The 18,412-nt window shown below is 34.5% G+C and overlaps 1 protein-coding gene and 1 non-coding gene across 7 annotated transcripts in view; both read left to right on the forward strand.

Annotated features, from left to right (window-relative positions):
- Positions 1-18,412, forward strand: part of PMS1 (PMS1 homolog 1, mismatch repair system component) — an 85,090-nt gene that overhangs the window by 18,455 nt on the left and 48,223 nt on the right. For all 6 annotated transcript variants that reach the window (XM_059928334.1, XM_059928333.1, XM_059928330.1 and 3 more), the window contains exon 6: positions 6,213-6,376. In XM_059928334.1, coding sequence (XP_059784317.1) covers positions 6,213-6,376 — 164 coding nt within the window. The remainder of the gene's footprint in view (positions 1-6,212; positions 6,377-18,412) is intronic.
- LOC132369417 (U6 spliceosomal RNA) lies at positions 7,698-7,804 on the forward strand. Its single transcript, XR_009504392.1, has one exon. It is a non-coding gene; the product is annotated as a U6 spliceosomal RNA (small nuclear RNA).

The following is an 18,412-nucleotide window of genomic DNA, read 5'->3' on the forward strand; positions in this document are numbered from 1 at the left end:
ATCTAATACTCTGGGCCACTTCCTTCCTTTCTATATTATTTGAAGCAAATAAATATATTATAATTTATATCATATATAAGTATAATATTCTATTTGTAATTTAGTTCTTTTTTTTACATTTTTTTTAACTTTTTAAAATTTTGTATTTATTTATTAATTTTTTTGGCCACACACGCCACACGGCCTGTGGGATCTTAGTTCCCCAACCATGGATTGAACCTACACCCCCTGCATTGGAAGCACAGAGTCTTAACCATGGGACTGCCAGGGAGGTCCTGTAATTTAGTTCTCTAGTGTTTTATACACTTATGTAATTTTAGTATGTTTTAATTGACATCTTATTATTTGTAAGTTCCTCTACTTCTTATTTACTTCTCAAGAAAAAAAATCTCTTCAGGCTTGAGTTTCACATATTTCCTCTAATCTTTTTCATGCTACTAACTTCTGGTAATGGGATCTATAAATTTGAGAGAATATTAAAGATATGCCCTGTTTAGAGTCATGTGCAAAAGAATTATTAGATCTGAAAAGGGACTTCTGTTGTTGTTGGGGGTTTGTTTTTGTTATTTGTCCTTCCAATTTTGTTGTAAGTTCATTTAAAATTTTTGGGTTCCTCATTGTAATTTATCAAAGCACTATATATATATATTTTTAAACATCTTTATTGGAGTATTATTGCTTTACATTGTTGTGTTAGTTTCTGCTGTATAACAAAGTGAATCAGCTATACATATACTTATATCCCCATATCCCCTTCCTCTTGCGTCTCCCTCCCACCCTCCCTATCCCACCCCTCTAGGTGGTCACAAAACACCGAGCTGATCTCCTTGTCAAAGCACTATATTTTTTTCTGTGATTTCTTCCCTCCAGTTTTCATGTTAAATTATTGGATTTATTTTTTTTCAAATGACTTCTGTTTGTCTTCATTGAAATTTATTTTCTTGTATCTTAATACTGATACCAAATTTTCTCATTCTTTCTCTTATTTTATAAATCCTCAAATTAGTTACTGATTACTTTTGCCCATTAAGAATTATTTTTGCATCTACATAAAGAGTTAATAGGAACTCTTAAGAAAACACACTTTTTTCTCATTTATTCAGTTAATAAAAATGAGCTCAAGTCTAATAGTGATTTAATTTGATGTATTATATTGTACATGTTTTAATTAAAAGTAATAGATTGTGATTCTTTTTCTTTTTTATGTACTGAAAATAAAGACAAGGAGAAGACATTTTTTAATATTGTCCCTATTCAGAAATGCTCTGACCCCAGTTCTTGGGAGTTTAGATTAAGAAACCATTAGGAGATATTTGAGTGGCTAACCTATGGAGTACTTTGAAGTAATCTAGTCACCTTATAAAACTTAATTGTATTTATTTTTATCTTGGTAGTAGCCAGTCTAATCTGGATGGCCAGTGGCTCTGCATCACTCACACTTCTCATGCTTTTCTGTATTCATCTCCATGGGAACTATGAAATAACAATCCTTAAATGTGGAATCCTTCTGATCTTTGCCCATTCGCTTATTGATTTTATTTTCTTGCTGACGTGAGTCTTCTCTACTTTAGTTTGACCACATAAGCATATTTAGAAATTTCTACAGTCAGTAAATGAACCTTATTTTCTTTAGCATATTCCTTTTATCTTAAGAAACTACCCACTTAGAAGGTCAACATTTGCGAAACCAGTTACTGCCTTTCATAACTCACTTTTTTTCCCCAATTACAGCCGGTTGCCTAGGAAAACAACAAAAAGTCAAACTCTTCGTTTCTTATTGGTCTATGTAGACATATAAAAATCCACAAGCACTTTCAAAAGTCTTTTACATTTATATTGCCTTAGTGCTGATAGTTTTTGAGTGATTGAATCACAGACTCACATTTCACCACCTGTCATTTAAATATTTTCTGTGTAAGATAAAGCTACAGTACAACCATCCTAATTAATACCTGTGCATTTAGGGTTCTTGTAGATTGATTTCTGATGTGTTGTGAATATACTTGCTTAACAGTTACTCCTCATATCATCTGATAGGATGATGACACCTGTAGATAGCCTAACTGTAGGTGCAGGGACAACTTACAACAAAATCTTTCTTAGGCATTGGAAAATTCATTACCCCTTTAAAACATGTTTTAAAATGTTTAAGAATAGTTTTGCTAGAGATTCCAGTTCTGGTTTTTCCAGATGTAGGTATTTGTTTTATGGATTAATTTAATCATTTTAAATGATTTATGTGTTTAATAGAATGTCATTTTAAATCACCCTTCTGTTCAGTTCTAAGACGTTTTTAAAATTAACAAGAAATGTAAAAATAAACTTCTAGCTTTTAAATTCTTTTACCAAGAACTCTGACTAAATTATTTGTTTTGGCCATATCTTTTTTCTGTCATCGCTTCTATTCTCTTTACCCTAGATAATCAGCATTAAGCTTTCTAAGTTGATTTACCCTCCTGGACAAATTCTTTTAACACCTCCTAGTACTTCTGCCTTAGGAATTTCTCAGATATCAAAAGTAGTATATTTAAAGTACTGTGATCAGGGTATATCCTTTCCCTACTCTGTTATTAGAGTAAAGCATCATGTTCTTTGTAAATCCCTGCTATGTGTGATTGTGCATGTGTTGAAGGATTTTTTTTTCATGTTGAGAATGGAACTTTATTCATTAAATAGTTTAAGAAAACTCTGATATAGTCAAGCAACCATACCTCTTTACATTAGGAATATAAATAGCTGCTTTTATAAATGGCATAACATAGGGTCATGTAAAAATATAACAGGGAGCATATTACAGACTGCAGTTTAATTCTGGTGTTTATAGAATGTGCTAAAGTTAGAGAGCTGAGCAGTTCTCTTGTAAAATATGATAGTATACTAGGGCCTCCTCCCTATTGGCCAGTATTACTTGGTACTTTTTTTAAGGATATACATTTCATTTGGAATCAGCAAAGTTTTCCATCATTAAGTTTTATTTGAACATATATATAATTCTTGGCTTACTGGTAATTCTCAGTTTGTTCAGAGAAAATAGTTTTAGCTGTTGAAGCAATAATTTATCAATTAATATATGGATTAGGTACAGTGTGGTCTTTGATGCAGACATATATTTAAAAGCCAACATACATCTTTTCATAAACACATATTTTGCCCTACTGATTTCTGCCTACCTTCCTTCCCACCATCTGTCCACAGCTACAGTATATGTCATTATATTTTCACAGGCTAGTGGAGAACACAGGTGAGTGAAAGGAATTCACAGACTAGTGGAAAACACAGATGAGTAAACAGGCAATGACAGTAAAAAGAAGCCACCAGCTGCCTAGAGGAAGGTGAGCGAATTTTTCAGAAAAGATAACATTTGAGTTTGAAGATGGTAGTAAGGAGGGGTGGGAGCATAACCTTTCAATAAGAGAAGAATGATGGCTCTAGAAGATTTCAGGAGACCATTGCTCTCTGTGTAACAATGAGGGGGGAAAACACATAATTTAAAAACTTGTATTTTTAAAAACTCATTGGAGAACTGTGTCACAAAGAAATTAAATGAACCAAGTTCAAGAGGAAGATGACCCTTCCTAGGTGCACCTAGGCACAAAGAGATTGGTGGCTACTTGTATCCCTGAGAGCATTAACTGAGCCTGGAGGCATAGGCATGCAAAGGAGCAAGCCTGCTATAGACAAGGGATCTTTTATGGCCCTAGGAGAAACCAGTTGAACTTTATTAACCACATGTGAGCTGACATGACAGATTGGAGGATAAGATCCTCAAAAACAGAGCTAGTTCACCCAAGAAGCCAAATCTCATCAGGACTTTTGCTGAGTAAGCAGTGGTGAAGAAAGTTGGGACTGAGCTTGAGAGAGAAATATCTTAAAGTCTTACAGTACTTAGATCCCAAAGCCTTGCTAGAGGCAGAGAGAGACCTGATTCCATCCTCAAGACATTTGAAACCAGAAGTGAACTGGAACTAAATAAAGGGGCAACTCAGCTCCAACCCAGATGAACTCCTCTAATTATATATTGAAGAGATCTATTCTTCACTCTAGCTGTTTGATGAAAAGATGAAGTACCTTCATTGGGGGGAAATATCTATTTCAATATCTATTCTTTTATATATTATGTCTGATGAAAATAAAAGTATTGAGAGACATGAAGAAAGGAAAGTGGGGTTCACAGTCAAGAGAAAAAATAGGTGATATAAGCAAACTCGCAGATGTTTGAATTAGGGACAAGAACTTTTAAAACTACTGTTAAAGAATTTAGAGGAAAAGATGGTCTGCCCAGGCTAGAGTGGATGCTCAGCTTGTCCGAGGTGTGTGCTGGGGTGGTAGTGGGAAACAGGCCAGAGACCTGGGCAGTTTTAATCTGCTTCCTCTGCCTTATTTCAGGAGTAAGCAAGCATGTGCATGCCCTTCATGAGTGGAGTCTAGGTTTCTTATAGCCCCACTGTCAATCCTGCTGGTTTTCAAACCACCTAAAGCGACTCATCTTCCTGGTGTTGGACCCCAGGGATGGGGCACCCAATAAGTGGTTCAAACCACTCACTCCTCAGGGAGGATCTCTGAGCCTGTGTACTCCCTCCGTTTCTGTGCCCCCTCCAAGAAGACGAGGTGGATTACACAGACTTGCTTCTCTTCCCCTCCTGCTCGATTTCATGTGCATCTTTCTTGCACCTTTGGTTGTATAAGAGTCTTAATGCCAGTCTCCAGTTTGTTTTCAGTAAGAATTGCTCTACAAGTAGATGTATTTTTGATGTGTTAGAGGGGGGAAGTGAGCTCTGTATCCTCTTTCTCTGCTATCTTGATCCCACCCCTCAACTTTTTAGTTAAATAAGTTCAAAGTTAAAAAAAACCTTTTGTTAGATTATCCTGTGTTTTGTATATTTGTTGTTGTTCAGGAGGTGAGGTAAATTAAACCAGGCAATTAGATATTATTTCAGATAAGAATTTATTTTTACTTGAAGTATAGTTGATTTACAATGTTGTGTTAGTTTCTGGTGTACAGCAAAGTAATTCAGTTTTACATATATATTATTTTTCATATTTTTTCCATTATAGGTTATTATAAGATACTGAATGTAGTTCCCTGTGCTATACAGTAGGACCTTGTTGTTTACGTGTTTTATATATAGTAGTTTGTATCTGCTAATTCCAAACTCCTAATTTATCCCTCCCTCCTGCCCTTTCTCCTTTGGTAACCATAAATTTGTTTTCTATGTCTATGAGTCTGTTTCTGTTTTGTAAATAAGTTCATTTATATCATATTTTAAATTCCACGTATAAGTGATATCATACTTTATTTGACTTTCTCTATCTGACTTTTTTCACTTCGTGTGATAATCTCTAGGTCTGTCCATGTTGCTGCAAATGGCATTATTTCTTTCTATTTTATGGCTGAGTAATAGTCTGCTGTATACGTATACCACATCTTCTTTATCCATTCATGTGTCGATGGACATTTAGACTGCTTCCATGTTTTGGCTATTGTCAGTAGTGCTGCTGTGAACATTGGGGTGCATGTTTCTTTCTGAATTAGAATTTTCTCCAGATATATGTCCAGGAGTGGGATTGCCGGATCATATGGTAACTTTTTTATAAGGAACCTCCATACTGTTTTCCATAGTGACTGTACCAATTTACATTCCCACCAACAGTGTAAGAGGGTTCTTTTTTCTCCATACCCTCTCTAGTATTGATTATTTGTAGACTTTTTAATGATGGCCACTCTGACCAGTGTGAGGTGATACCTCATTGTAGCTTTGATTTACATTTCTCTGATAATTAACGATGTTGAGCATCAGATAAGAATTTTTAATTGAATAATTAAGGTTATCACATATGCTGTTAGCCTTATACCACCTATATATTTTAAAGTGCAGAATAAGCATCATCACCAGGTAGTTGGAATATCAGCAGATTTCTTAAGATACTGTACATTCTAGTAAGCCCATGTTTCTCTGCAGTGGTAGAAATAAGATTATTCTTGTTTAGATCACATAGAAGAGATCATACTTAGCAGGTCAGACCTGTTACAAATAGGAGAGCCTAGCAAGGGATCAGGATAGCTTGCAAGGTTGAGCCTTCTTTGTGTTCCCAGAGTTTGAAGAGGACTGGCCTTCAGTGATAAAAGGGATTAATTACTGATTGTATGTGGATTTGAAGATCTGTGAAGTTCCTTCCACATCTAAATATGCTTTCCTCTTATCTGCCAACAGGTACAACTGTAACTGCTTTACGATTGTTTAAGAATCTACCCGTAAGAAAGCAATTTTACTCAACTGCTAAAAAATGTAAAGAGGAAATAAAAAAGGTCCAAGATCTCCTCATAAACTATGGTATACTTAAACCTGATGTAAGGATTGTTTTTGTACATAACAAGGTAAGCATTATTGTACTTTCTACAGGATTTTTTTGGTATATGATATAATAAAGGGACAATGTATTTTATCTAAATCAGTTAGATATGTAAAGAGTCTTCTTTCAAAATTTGTCATTTGTTTCGCTTTTTCTTTATTGTTTAAAGAGCATCTTTACTTTGTTACTTCATATCTATATGAAATCTGATTGAACCTTTTATTTCTTAATTTCTAAGATAGGTGATTCTACCAAGAGACTTTTCCATCCAAGAAATGTTTGCTTCCTAAATATGAAGATGAGTAAGACTTGTTCTTTTCCTTTAAAGAGTTCACAATTTAGTAACATTTTCCACCTTCTATTCTAAACTGTTTCTTCTTTGGAAGAGTTTTTTGTTAAGTTTTTAAAGGAAACTCTACCTCATTTCTTTCCATTTTTCAAAGCAGGGCTGATAAGGAATTCCTCTTGTTGCTTGATGAATCTTAGGGGAAAGAAAGGTTTACATATCTTCTGATTGTTATGTTTTTCATAAAATTCCACACGTGCACTTCAAAATATTTAATGTAAGGAGAGTAGAACCACACAGCAGAAGTTTGGAAACCTGATGGGGAGTAGAGAGTTAACATTTATTAAGGGTGTACACAATGCCAGGGCCTATACTAGGTGTGTGAAACTCCTATAATCCACACCAACAGCCAAATGAGGTAGACATTATATCAATTTGCAGTTGTCCTCTGAACTCAGAGAGGTTTGATACTCTGCTCAGTGTTGCACAGCTGGTAAATTGTTGAGATGGGGTTCAAAACTTTACCTGCCTACAGAGTATAGGTTCTTCACACTCTACTGTTTTGTCTTCCCATTTTAATACTACATTACATTTGTGTAGTTCTTTTCCAGGTTTCAGAGCACTTACAATGACCTTGTGAGTTAGACAGCCTTATCTATTTGTATGGGGAACTTGAAGCTCAGAATGATCTAAGGAATTGTTTTCTGTTTTACAGTAAGTAATACTACTGAGGTCAGAACCCTTTTTCATCCAGTTTTCTTTCCACTTCATGTCTTTTTACTTGTTATTAAGAAGATTCCATATTAAACCAAATTATGGTGGAATATTTATGATCAAAATCTTTGGTCATCTTAAAAAAATAAAGAAAAACATTAAGAATAGTCAGCCACCTGTTCCTGCTAGCATAGAGCTCAACCAAATGATACCTTGAGATCCCCTCCAGCTCTATCATGCTAGGATTCCTCAGGATGTTGATAGATAGAGACTCATCCTGTTAATATAAATAACCCGATGACCTCTTGATCCAAAGGATATTTAGTCATTAAAAGTTGAATTAACCGTGCTCGCTTCGGCAGCACATATACTAAAATTGGAACGATACAGAGAAGATTAGCATGGCCCCTGCGCAAGGATGACACGCAAATTCGTGAAGCGTTCCATATTTTTGCATTATTATGAACTTTCATCAATTCTTTAACCGTGGTCATTTTCAAGTCTTTTGTCATTTACAGACAGTTCTGGGTGTACTCTGATGCTTTTGCAAAAATGTTCCTATAAAAGGGTTTCATGTTCAAGGAATTCATGGAAAAGACTCTGACAAGTACAGGTTTCTGGTAACTGACTATACTGCTGAACTGAATGAATAAGCATTTTCAGAACTCTAATTGAAAACTGATGAATTCATAAAAGTGCTAACAAAAGATCAAGATGAAAAAAAATTAATTACATGGGACTGAGTGAACTGATGAGGATGATTATAATTTTTGTGACTTTCTGTTTGAATTAAAAATATATATATAAAGTCTGAAAAAAAAAAAAAAAAAAAAAAAAAAAAAAGTTGAATTAACCAAGTTAAGAAAATATCAAGGGCAGAAGAAACAGTGATCAGGAAGGGAAAACAAATGGAAAAAGGTAAAACATGAAGACAGGAGCTACATTTTTATAAAAGAAAAGGTGACTACAACCAAAGAGAAAAGTTTTAAGAGAAAACAGAAGAATATTATCACCCTGTGTAATGGAGATGTGTATTTAAAGTCAAATATATATCTTCTAAGCTTTGAATAAGTTTATATTATTATCCCAACCTGTGTAAGATCATCAGTATAGGCATTTTCTTTTGAAAATGGAAAGTAGTAGTTTTTAATACACTGTATTTTATAACTTTTGGAAGACACCGTATCTGAACTTATACGGAGCAAACACAGGTCTCTTGGTGGCCTTCAGTAATTTCAGATGCAGTTCAAATCCTGGAGAGTGTTATACCATGCAAGTAATGTAAGATTATCAAAAGTCTTATAGTAAAATTAAGTATTAGCTATTATTACACAAGGAAATCATGGACTCAATTATATTTTCAAGCTTTTTTCTTTTAGTATAAATTATTTTTTCACTCTTCTATTTATTATTAGTGCTGTTGTGCCTCAAATGTTATATTGTTAAACGTCCTAAAATAGCATTGATACATTATCATAAATCTCTTTGAACATTGAGTCCTGCTCTGCTCTTATAAACATGCTTATGTTTGTCATTCTTTATGTGCTTTTCTGAAGAATTTTTTTGCCTTAGCTTAAAATTTAAACATGGCAATATTGTTGTCTCTTCTTTTTTTGAAATTTTTTTCTACATTAGAAACAAACAATCATATTGCACATAATATGAGAAGTACTATTGCTATTTTGACATCTTGGATTAGATAGTGTTCCTTCTTTTTATGAAGGTTTAACCTGCCAAGACATTCTTTGAATACTGATAATGTTGATGTTCTTGCCAGTATGGTTATGTTAGAAAGAGGTATTTTTCTTCTTTCATCACCATGTTCCTTGAAAGCATATTGAATAATGAGACAGCCAAAGAGAAATAATTTACAAGTGGATTCAGTGACTTTATTTAAAGTAGATTTTGTTTGGAGAAATGCTAGAGCCATTTCTTAGATGAGCACTACAGTCTTCAACTTTTGTTTTGTAACTGAATCCCTGTGAGGTCCTGCTACATATATTTTCATTTATAAAGTAGCTGTTGCCCAGAATTAGAAGTGTTTCTCAGTGTGGTGATATCTGAAACCCACTTAGTAGTATTAGCTCTTTCATATGTACATGAGTAATTTTATAGACCACTAGTTTAGAACATAATGGTAAATATGTGATTTCAGATAAGGGGTACTTTCATACTTCATACTTCTTGATTTTCGTGATTTTCCTTTGCTTAAAATATCATTTGTATTTCTAAAAATTGTTTTGAATTTAATCCTGTCTTGATAATTAGAGTCCTGCTGGTATTGCAAAAGCTGAATTGGATATTATTGACATAAGAAGGTCTGATCTGTCTCTTACAAAAGAGAGAGAGAAGTAATTTAAGGAATGGCTTTCTACCTATCCCACCTCCATGTGACATGAATGTTAAGGCTTATTGGGATCAATTTATTTATTTTTGAAGTCTGGAAGAATGATGACCAAGAATGAGAAAGAAGGGACACATTTATTAGATTATAAACTAAAGATAAATAAGTGGTAGTTTATAATCTGTATCCCCTACATTCATGGTATTCCCTTTGTTCATTTCATTCTACTTTGCATCTTTTAGTCTTTTACTCATGTATTTTTGAATGTCCCAGTTTTGTTTCACCTGTGCTGTGAGGAATCAAGGAAAAGTCCTTTGCCCATAACTGGACCAGTATTAAAGGGTCACCCCTCCCCCAGCCCATCCCAGCCAGTGTTGTGGAGGCAGTATAATCAAAGAGAAATTCCAGTCCAGGACTATGGTTCAAATGCCCCTTCCTTCTGAAGAATATATTCTTCCAGTTCTAACCTTGAAAGTTTGGGTGGTTTGTTTTTATTTCTTTTTTAATTAGTGAAGGTGGCTGTTCCTTCAGATATACTTTAAGGTTAGCTTGGGGCTCATTATCAATCATGATTGGTTGTTTGTTTATTTGTTTTTATTTGCAAATTAATGATAATTTTTTTAATGGTTCTCATTTTTCTTCTTTGTTATATTAACTTCTTTTACTTTTCACTTAACTTCTGTGAAATATTATATAGAAAAGATGAGGGACATATATAAGTCAAATTTTAGTTTAGTTGATTTCTAATTTTGATGTTTGCTCACACTGTTAAAAAAGTCTTTGAAGTCTTCCCCTATCCGCCAGCAAGACTTAGTTATTATGTAGCTTTTTCCATAGCATTTTCTGCGTATTCCTATTATGTCACTTTTGCTTTGTTGGAAATGATTTGCATTCTCTCTCCCCGTCCCAACAGCCTCTTGTGGAAGGAAGGGCTGCATCTTGCTTATATCTGTATTCCTCTTAATGCTCACTTAGCATTACAAAATTTTGAGTATACAACCCTAAAAAAGAATGAAATAATGCCATAGAGATTATCATACTAAGTGAAGTAAGTCAGAAAGAGTAAGGCAAATACTGCATAATATAACTTATATGTAGAATCTAAAATATGACACAAATGAACTTATCTATGAAACAGAAACAAACTCACAGATACAGAGAACAAACTTGTAGTTGCCTAGGAAGAGGGGGTGGGGGAGGGAGGGATTGGAAGTCTGGGATTAGCAGATGCAAATTATTATGTATAGAATGGATAAACAGCAAGGTCTTACTGTATAGCACAGGGAACTGTGTTCAGTATCCTGTAGTAAACCATAATGGAAAAGAATATATATATATATAACTGAATCACTTTGTTGTACAGCAGAAATTAACACAGCATTGTAAATCAACTATACTTCAATAAAATAAATTAAAACAAAAAAACAAAATGTTGAGTCTAGTTCCCTGTGGTATACAGTAAGTCCTTGTTGGTTATCTCTTTTATATATAGTAGTGTATATATGTTAATCCCAAACGCCTAATTTATTCCTCTTCCCCCCCTTCCTCCTTTGGTAACCAAAAGTTTGTTTTCTATGTCTGTGGGGTCTATTTCTGTTCTGTATATAAGGTCATTTGTATCTTTTCTTTTTTTTTTTGATTCCATATATAAATGATATTGCATGATATTTGTCTTTCTCTGTCTGGCTTACTTCACTTAATGGTACGATAATCTCTAGATCCATCCACGTTGCTGCAAATGCCATTATTTTATTCTTTTTTATGGCCAAGTAATATTCCATTGTATATATATACCACAAATGGGACATAATTAAAAGCTTTTGCACAACAAAGGAAACCATAAGCAAAACAAAAAGACAACCTACAGAATGGGAGAAAATATTTACAAATGATGTGACCAACAAGGGATTAATCTCCAAAATATACAGAAAGCTCATACAGCTCAATATCAAAAAAAACCCAAATCACCCAATCAAAAAATGGGCAGAAGATCTAAATAGATATTTCTCCAAAGAAAACATACAGATGACCAAAAAAGCACATGAAAAGATGCTCAACATTGCCAATTATTAGGGAAATGCAAATCAAAATTACTAGTACCACTTTAAATTCATGATCACTAATCTTTGTACTGCCTGGTAGTCATACTGTGTTTCTCTAGCCCATTTTCTCTCCTGGTCTCCTATATCAGTGCTTTAAACAAACTTTAATGTGCATACAAATCACCTGGGGATCTTGTTAAAAGTGCAGATCCTGATTTAGAAGGTCAAGGAGGGCCTGAGATTCTACATTTCCAACAAGTCTCCAGGTGGTGCAGTTGCTGCTGGCCCATGATCCACACATTGAATGGAAGTCCCAAAGGGCTATTTCATGTGTTCTCGTCTCAGACAGTCAAGTCCTTCTTCCCTGTCTTCACAAGAGTAGCACAGGGAACTAGGACATAACCTGATCTTACATCCTATTTCACTGAGAAAATTGAGGCAATCAAGAGAGAACTTTTACAAACTACCCCCCTGTCTGCAATTGTGCCCATACATTCAGCCTTCCCTTCTGTTACTATAGATGTATGTGTCATGTTTCTAGGCAAGGCCAATTCCTTCACTTGGGCAAAACTTCTTAAAATACTTGTCTGTATTCATTGTCTCCAATTACTTTCCCCCCATTCTCTCTTGAACCCACTCTAGTCAGACTTTCTCTTTCTGCCAGTCCACAACTCTTACCAAGGTCACCATTGACTTTCAAATTTCTAAATCCAGTGGTCACTTCTCAGATCTTATCTTACTTAACATTTGCCACAGTTGATCTCTGCATCCTTGAAACACGTTTTCACCTGTCTTCTAGGTCAACACACATACTTGGTTTTTTTCCTATCTTTCTACCATTTGTTATCAGTCGTCTAGTTCCACCTCATATCCTAACTTGTAAACATTTAGTGTCCTATGGCTCAGTTCTGGAATTTATCCTCATGTGTGTGTGTGTGTGTGTGTATATAATTTATTCTCATATATATTCTCATATATATTTTCTTGATGTGCTTATTCAGTCTTATGCCTTTAAATATCATTTATACACTGATGACTCCTCAATTTTTATCTCCATTCTATAGCTCTCTTCTGAACTCCAAACTCATAGATCTAACTACCACCCCAAATCTCTCTTTGGATGTTTAGTAATAAGCTCCTCACATTTAACATGACCAAAAGTAAGCTCCCTACCTTGTCTCTCAGAATTGCTCTTTCCCCATCCTTCTGCATCAGTATATGAGAATTCTGTTTCTCCTGTTGGCACACCAGAAGCCTTAGGGTTATCCTTGACTACTGATTCTCTCACACTTTAATCTGATAAAAGAGTAAATTCTGTTGGTCTACCTTCAAAATATATCTAAAATCTAACTACTTTTCACCATGTCTGACTACCACTGTCGTCCAAGCCACCATCATCTCTCACCTGGATTTTTGTAACAGTGCTCTAATTGGATCTCCCCACTTCCTACCTTGCTCTCTTTAGTCTATTCCCAGCCCAACAGCTAGAGTGACCTGTAAAAATGTAATTCAGGTCATGCAACTCCTCTTCAGTGAGTTTCCATCTCAAAGTCTTTATAAATGGCCTGTGAGTTCTACATAAAGGTTAGTAAACCTTTTTTGTAAAGAGCCATAGTGTAAATATTTTGGGTTTTCTAACTCATACAGTCTCTCTTACAACTGTTCAGCTCTGCTGTTGTAGCATGAAAGCAGCCGTAGGTATTAAAACTTTACTTTAAAAAGCAGGCAGTGGGTTGGATTCAGTCCTTGGGTTATAGTTTGCTGACCCCTGTTATAGATGATCTGACCCACTATTATGTCTGATCTCATTTTTTTCTTTTCTTGGCTTCAGCTAACTGGCCGCCTTGTTTTTTCCTGGAACCTACTAGTCATACTTCCAATTCAGAACCTTTGTATTTGTAGTTCCTTTGCTTAGAACATTCTTCTGTTTATCTGGCTCAATCCTCATCTTTTAGTTCTTAAAACTTCTCAATGAAGCTTTCTTTAGCCACCCTAAAATTATAACCATTTCTCCCACCCCACACATGTTTTCCTGCTGCTGCTTCTTAAAACTTCTCAAAATCGAATACACTGTATATTGTACTTATCTTAATTTATTGTCTCTCTCTCCTCCTCTGGAATATAATTTCCATGAGGGGAAGCATTTTTGACTGTTTTTTCACCGATGTGTCCCTAGTGTCGACGGTAGTACTTCATGTAGGTACTCAAAAAATATGTGTTAAAATAATGAGTGTGATCAAGGATTGAGAGCATGGAGGACAGGAGCACTCTTATCACATTGGTGGCACTAGCCCATACTGGATTGTGAACATAGGTATTAAAGCACCAAAGATACAGTGGTAGATGGTGTCACTAGACTTAGAAATAGCAACTGGAAAAGAGAGGTGGGAAAACAGCAAGTATCAGTTTTTATACTCGAGACATTTCCCTTTCTTTCTGGAGGGCTCCTAGAAAGTCACAGAAGAGGGAGGGCTGACTTTAGCCACTTGGCAGGTGGGTGTTACTGATTCAGTGAAGTAGGAACAACCTGTAAAAGTGATTTCACCTAGAACTCCACAAGTGGGTGGGTCATAGGCTGATTCTATTACAGTATAATTTGCTAATATGGATAAATGGACCAAGATCATTCTAAGTAGAGGAATAGTGTGAATATAAAAGATGTAGGTAGGAAAGTACAGAGCACATTTAGAGGCAGTGAATAAGTCAATTTAGATGAGTAGGTATTTTATATAAAGGAATACAGGAAGATAAATCCTGAAAGACAATTTGAGGCTAGATTATAAAGGGTCTTGAATGGTAGGCTGATTTTTTTTTTTTTTAAATAGAAAATTGGGAGTAGGGAAGTGACTTGATCAGGGTGTTACCTCAGACAGTTAGTTTGGTAGTAGTGTGCTGGGAGAAATTATAGGAGGCTATAAGTGGTGACATTAGTTAGGAAACTGTAACAAAAGTTCAGGCACTATGGGTCTGAATAGGATAAGCAGATTGGGCATAGAAAACAGTGTGATTGCTATTACAAGGAAGAATCAATGAGACTGATTGCACATAGAAAATGAAGAACAGAAAAGATTTAAGGATACCTGATTTATTTAACTTAATGCCTAGGAAAATGATAATACTACATACATGCCTTTTTTATTCCTGGATGGGTGCATCTGTCTTTCTCCTCTTATATGTAGTACCTTCATGAATTACTCTGGCATAATTTTGATTTCACTCCAGAAAGAACCTAATAGAATCAAACCAAACTTTTAAAGTGAAGTTATTGTTACCTCATCAGTAGAAAGTTTTTGTTAACTAATCAATTAAGAAAGAAAAGGTAATCAACTCCAGGCTGGATATTATTTGTTAGCCTTAAAACTTGTTGCTTGTTTTTTTAATAAAAGGACGAAATTAGAAATAAAAAAAAAAAGAACCATAAGGTAATTGTTGGCATATTTGCCTGAATAGGGTGTATGGGAAGAGAATTGCCATCAGATAAGTACCAGAGAGCCAGCTGATTGTAGGAGTGTTGGCAGTTCAGAATCTGTGGGTTTGGTCGTCTTTTTTCTTTTCTAAATATTGTGTTAAGAACACTTAACATGAGATCTACACACTTAACAAATAGTTTAAGTGTACCATATAGTATTGTTGACTAGAGGTATGGTGTACAGCAGATCTCTAGAACTTACTAACCCTAACTGAAACTTTATGCCTATTTATTAGTAACTTCCTATTTCCCCGTCCCCCCAGTCCCTGTTAACCACCATTTGACTCTTTGATTCTATTAATTTGTCTATTTTAGATGCCTCATATAAGTGGAATTATGCAGTATTTATCTTTCTATAACTAGTTTATTTCACTTGGCATAATGGTCCTCATGATCATCCATGTTGTCACATGTTGTAGAATTTCCTTCTTTTTTAAGCCCGAATAATATTTCATTGTATGTATATAGTACACTTTCTTTATCCATTCATCCATCAGTGGACATTTAGGTTGTTTCCACATCTTGGCCATTGTAAATAGTGCTGCATGGGAGTGCTAGTATCTCTTTGAGAGTTTGCTTTCAGTTATTTTGGAAAATACTCAGATGTAGGATTGCTGGATCATTTGATAGTTCTATTTTTAATATTTTGGAATATATCCATGCTGTTTTCCTCAGCAGCTGTACCATTTTGCATCCCCACAAACAGTATACAAGGGTTCCAGTTTCTCCACATTCTTACCAACACTTGTTGTCTTTTCAGTAGCCATCCTGACAGGTGTGAGGTGATATCTCATTGTGCTTTTTGATTTGCATTTTATACTGAGCATTTTTTTATATACCTGTTGACCATTTGTATTTCTTCTTTGGAGAAATGTCTATTCAACTCTTTAGCCCATTTTTTGTTGGGTTATTAGTTTTTTGGTTTTTGAGTTGTAGGAGCGTCTTATATGTTCTGGAAATTAATCATCAGGTATATGGTTTGTAAATATTTTCTCCCATTCCATAGGTTGCCTTTTCACTTCATTCATTGCTTCCTTTGCTGTGCAGAAGCTTTTTAGTTTGACATAGTCCCACTTGACTATTTTTGTTTTTGTTGCTTGTGCTTTTGGTGTATTATCCAAGAAATCATTGCCAAGACGAGTGTCATAAAGCTTTTCTTGTATGTTGTCTTCTAGTTTTACAGTTTCAGGTGTTATATTTAAGTCTTTAATCTATTTTGAATTGATTTTTGTGTGTGGTGTAAGACAAGGGTCCAACTTCATTCTTTTGCATGTTGATATCCGGTTTTCCCAACACTATTTATTGAAGAGACTATCCTTTCCTCATTGTGTAGTTTTGGCACCCTTATTGGACATCAGTTGACCATATATGCATGGATCTTTTTCTAGGCTCTCTATTCTTTTCTGTTGGTATTTATGTCTGTCTGTATGCCAGTGCCATATTGTTTTGATTATTGTAGTAATCAAATACTACAATATATTGTAATATATTTCAACCTCAGGAACTGTCATGCCTCTAACTTTGCTCTTCTTTATCAGGATTTATTTGGCTCTTCATGCTCTATTATAGTTCCATATGAGTTTTAGAATTGTGTTTTTCTATTTCTGTAAAGAATGCCATTGGGTTTTTGTTTTTTTTTTTAATAGGGATTGCATTGAATCTGTAGATCACTTTTGAGCAGTATAGAAATTTTAACAATGTTAAGTCTTCTAATCCATGAACACACGATGCCTTTCCACTTGTGTCATCTTTAATTTTTTTCATCAGTGTCATCATACAAATCTTTCACCTCCTTAGATTTATTTCTAAGTATTTTATTCTTTTTGGTGCTATTGTAAATAAGATTGTTTTTCTAATTTCCTTTTCAGGTAGTTTCATTGTTAGTGTATAGACATACAACTGATCTTTGTATTAATTTTGTATCCTGCAACTTCATTGAATTTATTACTTCTAATGGGTTTTTTATGGAGTCTTTAGGGTTTTCTAGAAATAGGATCTTATCATCTGCAAACAGGGACAATTTCACTTCTTCCTTTCTCATTTAGATCCCTTTTATTTCTTTTTCTTGCATAATTGCTTGGCTAGGACTTTCAGAACTATGATGAATAGAAGTGGCAAGTGTGGGCATTCTTGCCTTGTTACTGATCTTAGAGGAAAAGCTTTCAGTTTTTCACTGTTGAGTATGATGGGCTTTTTCTAGATGGCTTTTATTATGTTGAGTTACTTTCCTTTTATTCCTAGTTTGCTGTAAGTTTTTAATTGTGAAAGGTTGTTCAGTTTTGTCAAATATTTTTTCTGCATCTATTGAGACGATCATGTGATTTTTATCCTTTATTTTGTTAATGTGGTGTATCACATTAATTTAAATGGATATGTTGAACCATCCTTACATCCTAGAGATAAATCCCATTTGACCATGGTGTATGATCTTTTTAATATGCTGTTGGTTTGATTTCTAGTGTTTTGTTGAGAATATTTGCATTGGTATTCATCAGGGATATTGGCCTGTAGTTTTCTTTTCTCATAGTATTCTTCCCTGGCTTTGGTATCAGGAAAATACTGGCTTCATAAAATGAGTTTGGAAGTGTTTCTTCTTTCTCAGTTTTTAGGAAGAGTTTGAGAAGAATTGGTGTTAATTCTCCTTTAAATGTTTGGTAGAATTCACCAATGAAGCCATCTGGTCTTAGGATTTTCTTTGTTGGAAGGTTTTTGATTACTGATTCAAACTTCATACTAGTTATAAGTGTCTTCAGACTTTTCTCTTCTTTCATAACTTAATCTTCGTAGGTTGTATGTTTCTAGGAATTGAGCCCTTCTTGTAGGTTATCCAGTTTATTGACATGTAATTGTTCATGTTGTCTTTCATGATTATTTTTATTTCTGTGGCATTAGTTGTAATATCTCTAAACTTCTAATATTATTTATTTGGATCTATTTTTGTTAGTCTAGCTAATAACGGTTTGTTAATTTTGTCCCTTTTCAAAAAACCAACTCTTATTTTTGTTGATTTCTTTTTCTGGTTTTTTTTTTCTATTTTGTTTATTTTCTACTTTAATCTTTATTTTTTTCCTTCTGCTAACTTTGGGCTTAGTTTGTTGTCCTTTTTCTAGGTCTTTGAGGTATATAGTTAGGTTGTTTATCTGACATCTTTCTTTTTTAATGTAGGTGTTTTTTCTGTGAACTTCCCTCTTAGTACTGCTTTTGCT

Source organism: Balaenoptera ricei, chromosome 7 (assembly GCF_028023285.1).
Source record: "Balaenoptera ricei isolate mBalRic1 chromosome 7, mBalRic1.hap2, whole genome shotgun sequence".
Lineage (NCBI taxonomy): Eukaryota > Metazoa > Chordata > Mammalia > Artiodactyla > Balaenopteridae > Balaenoptera > Balaenoptera ricei.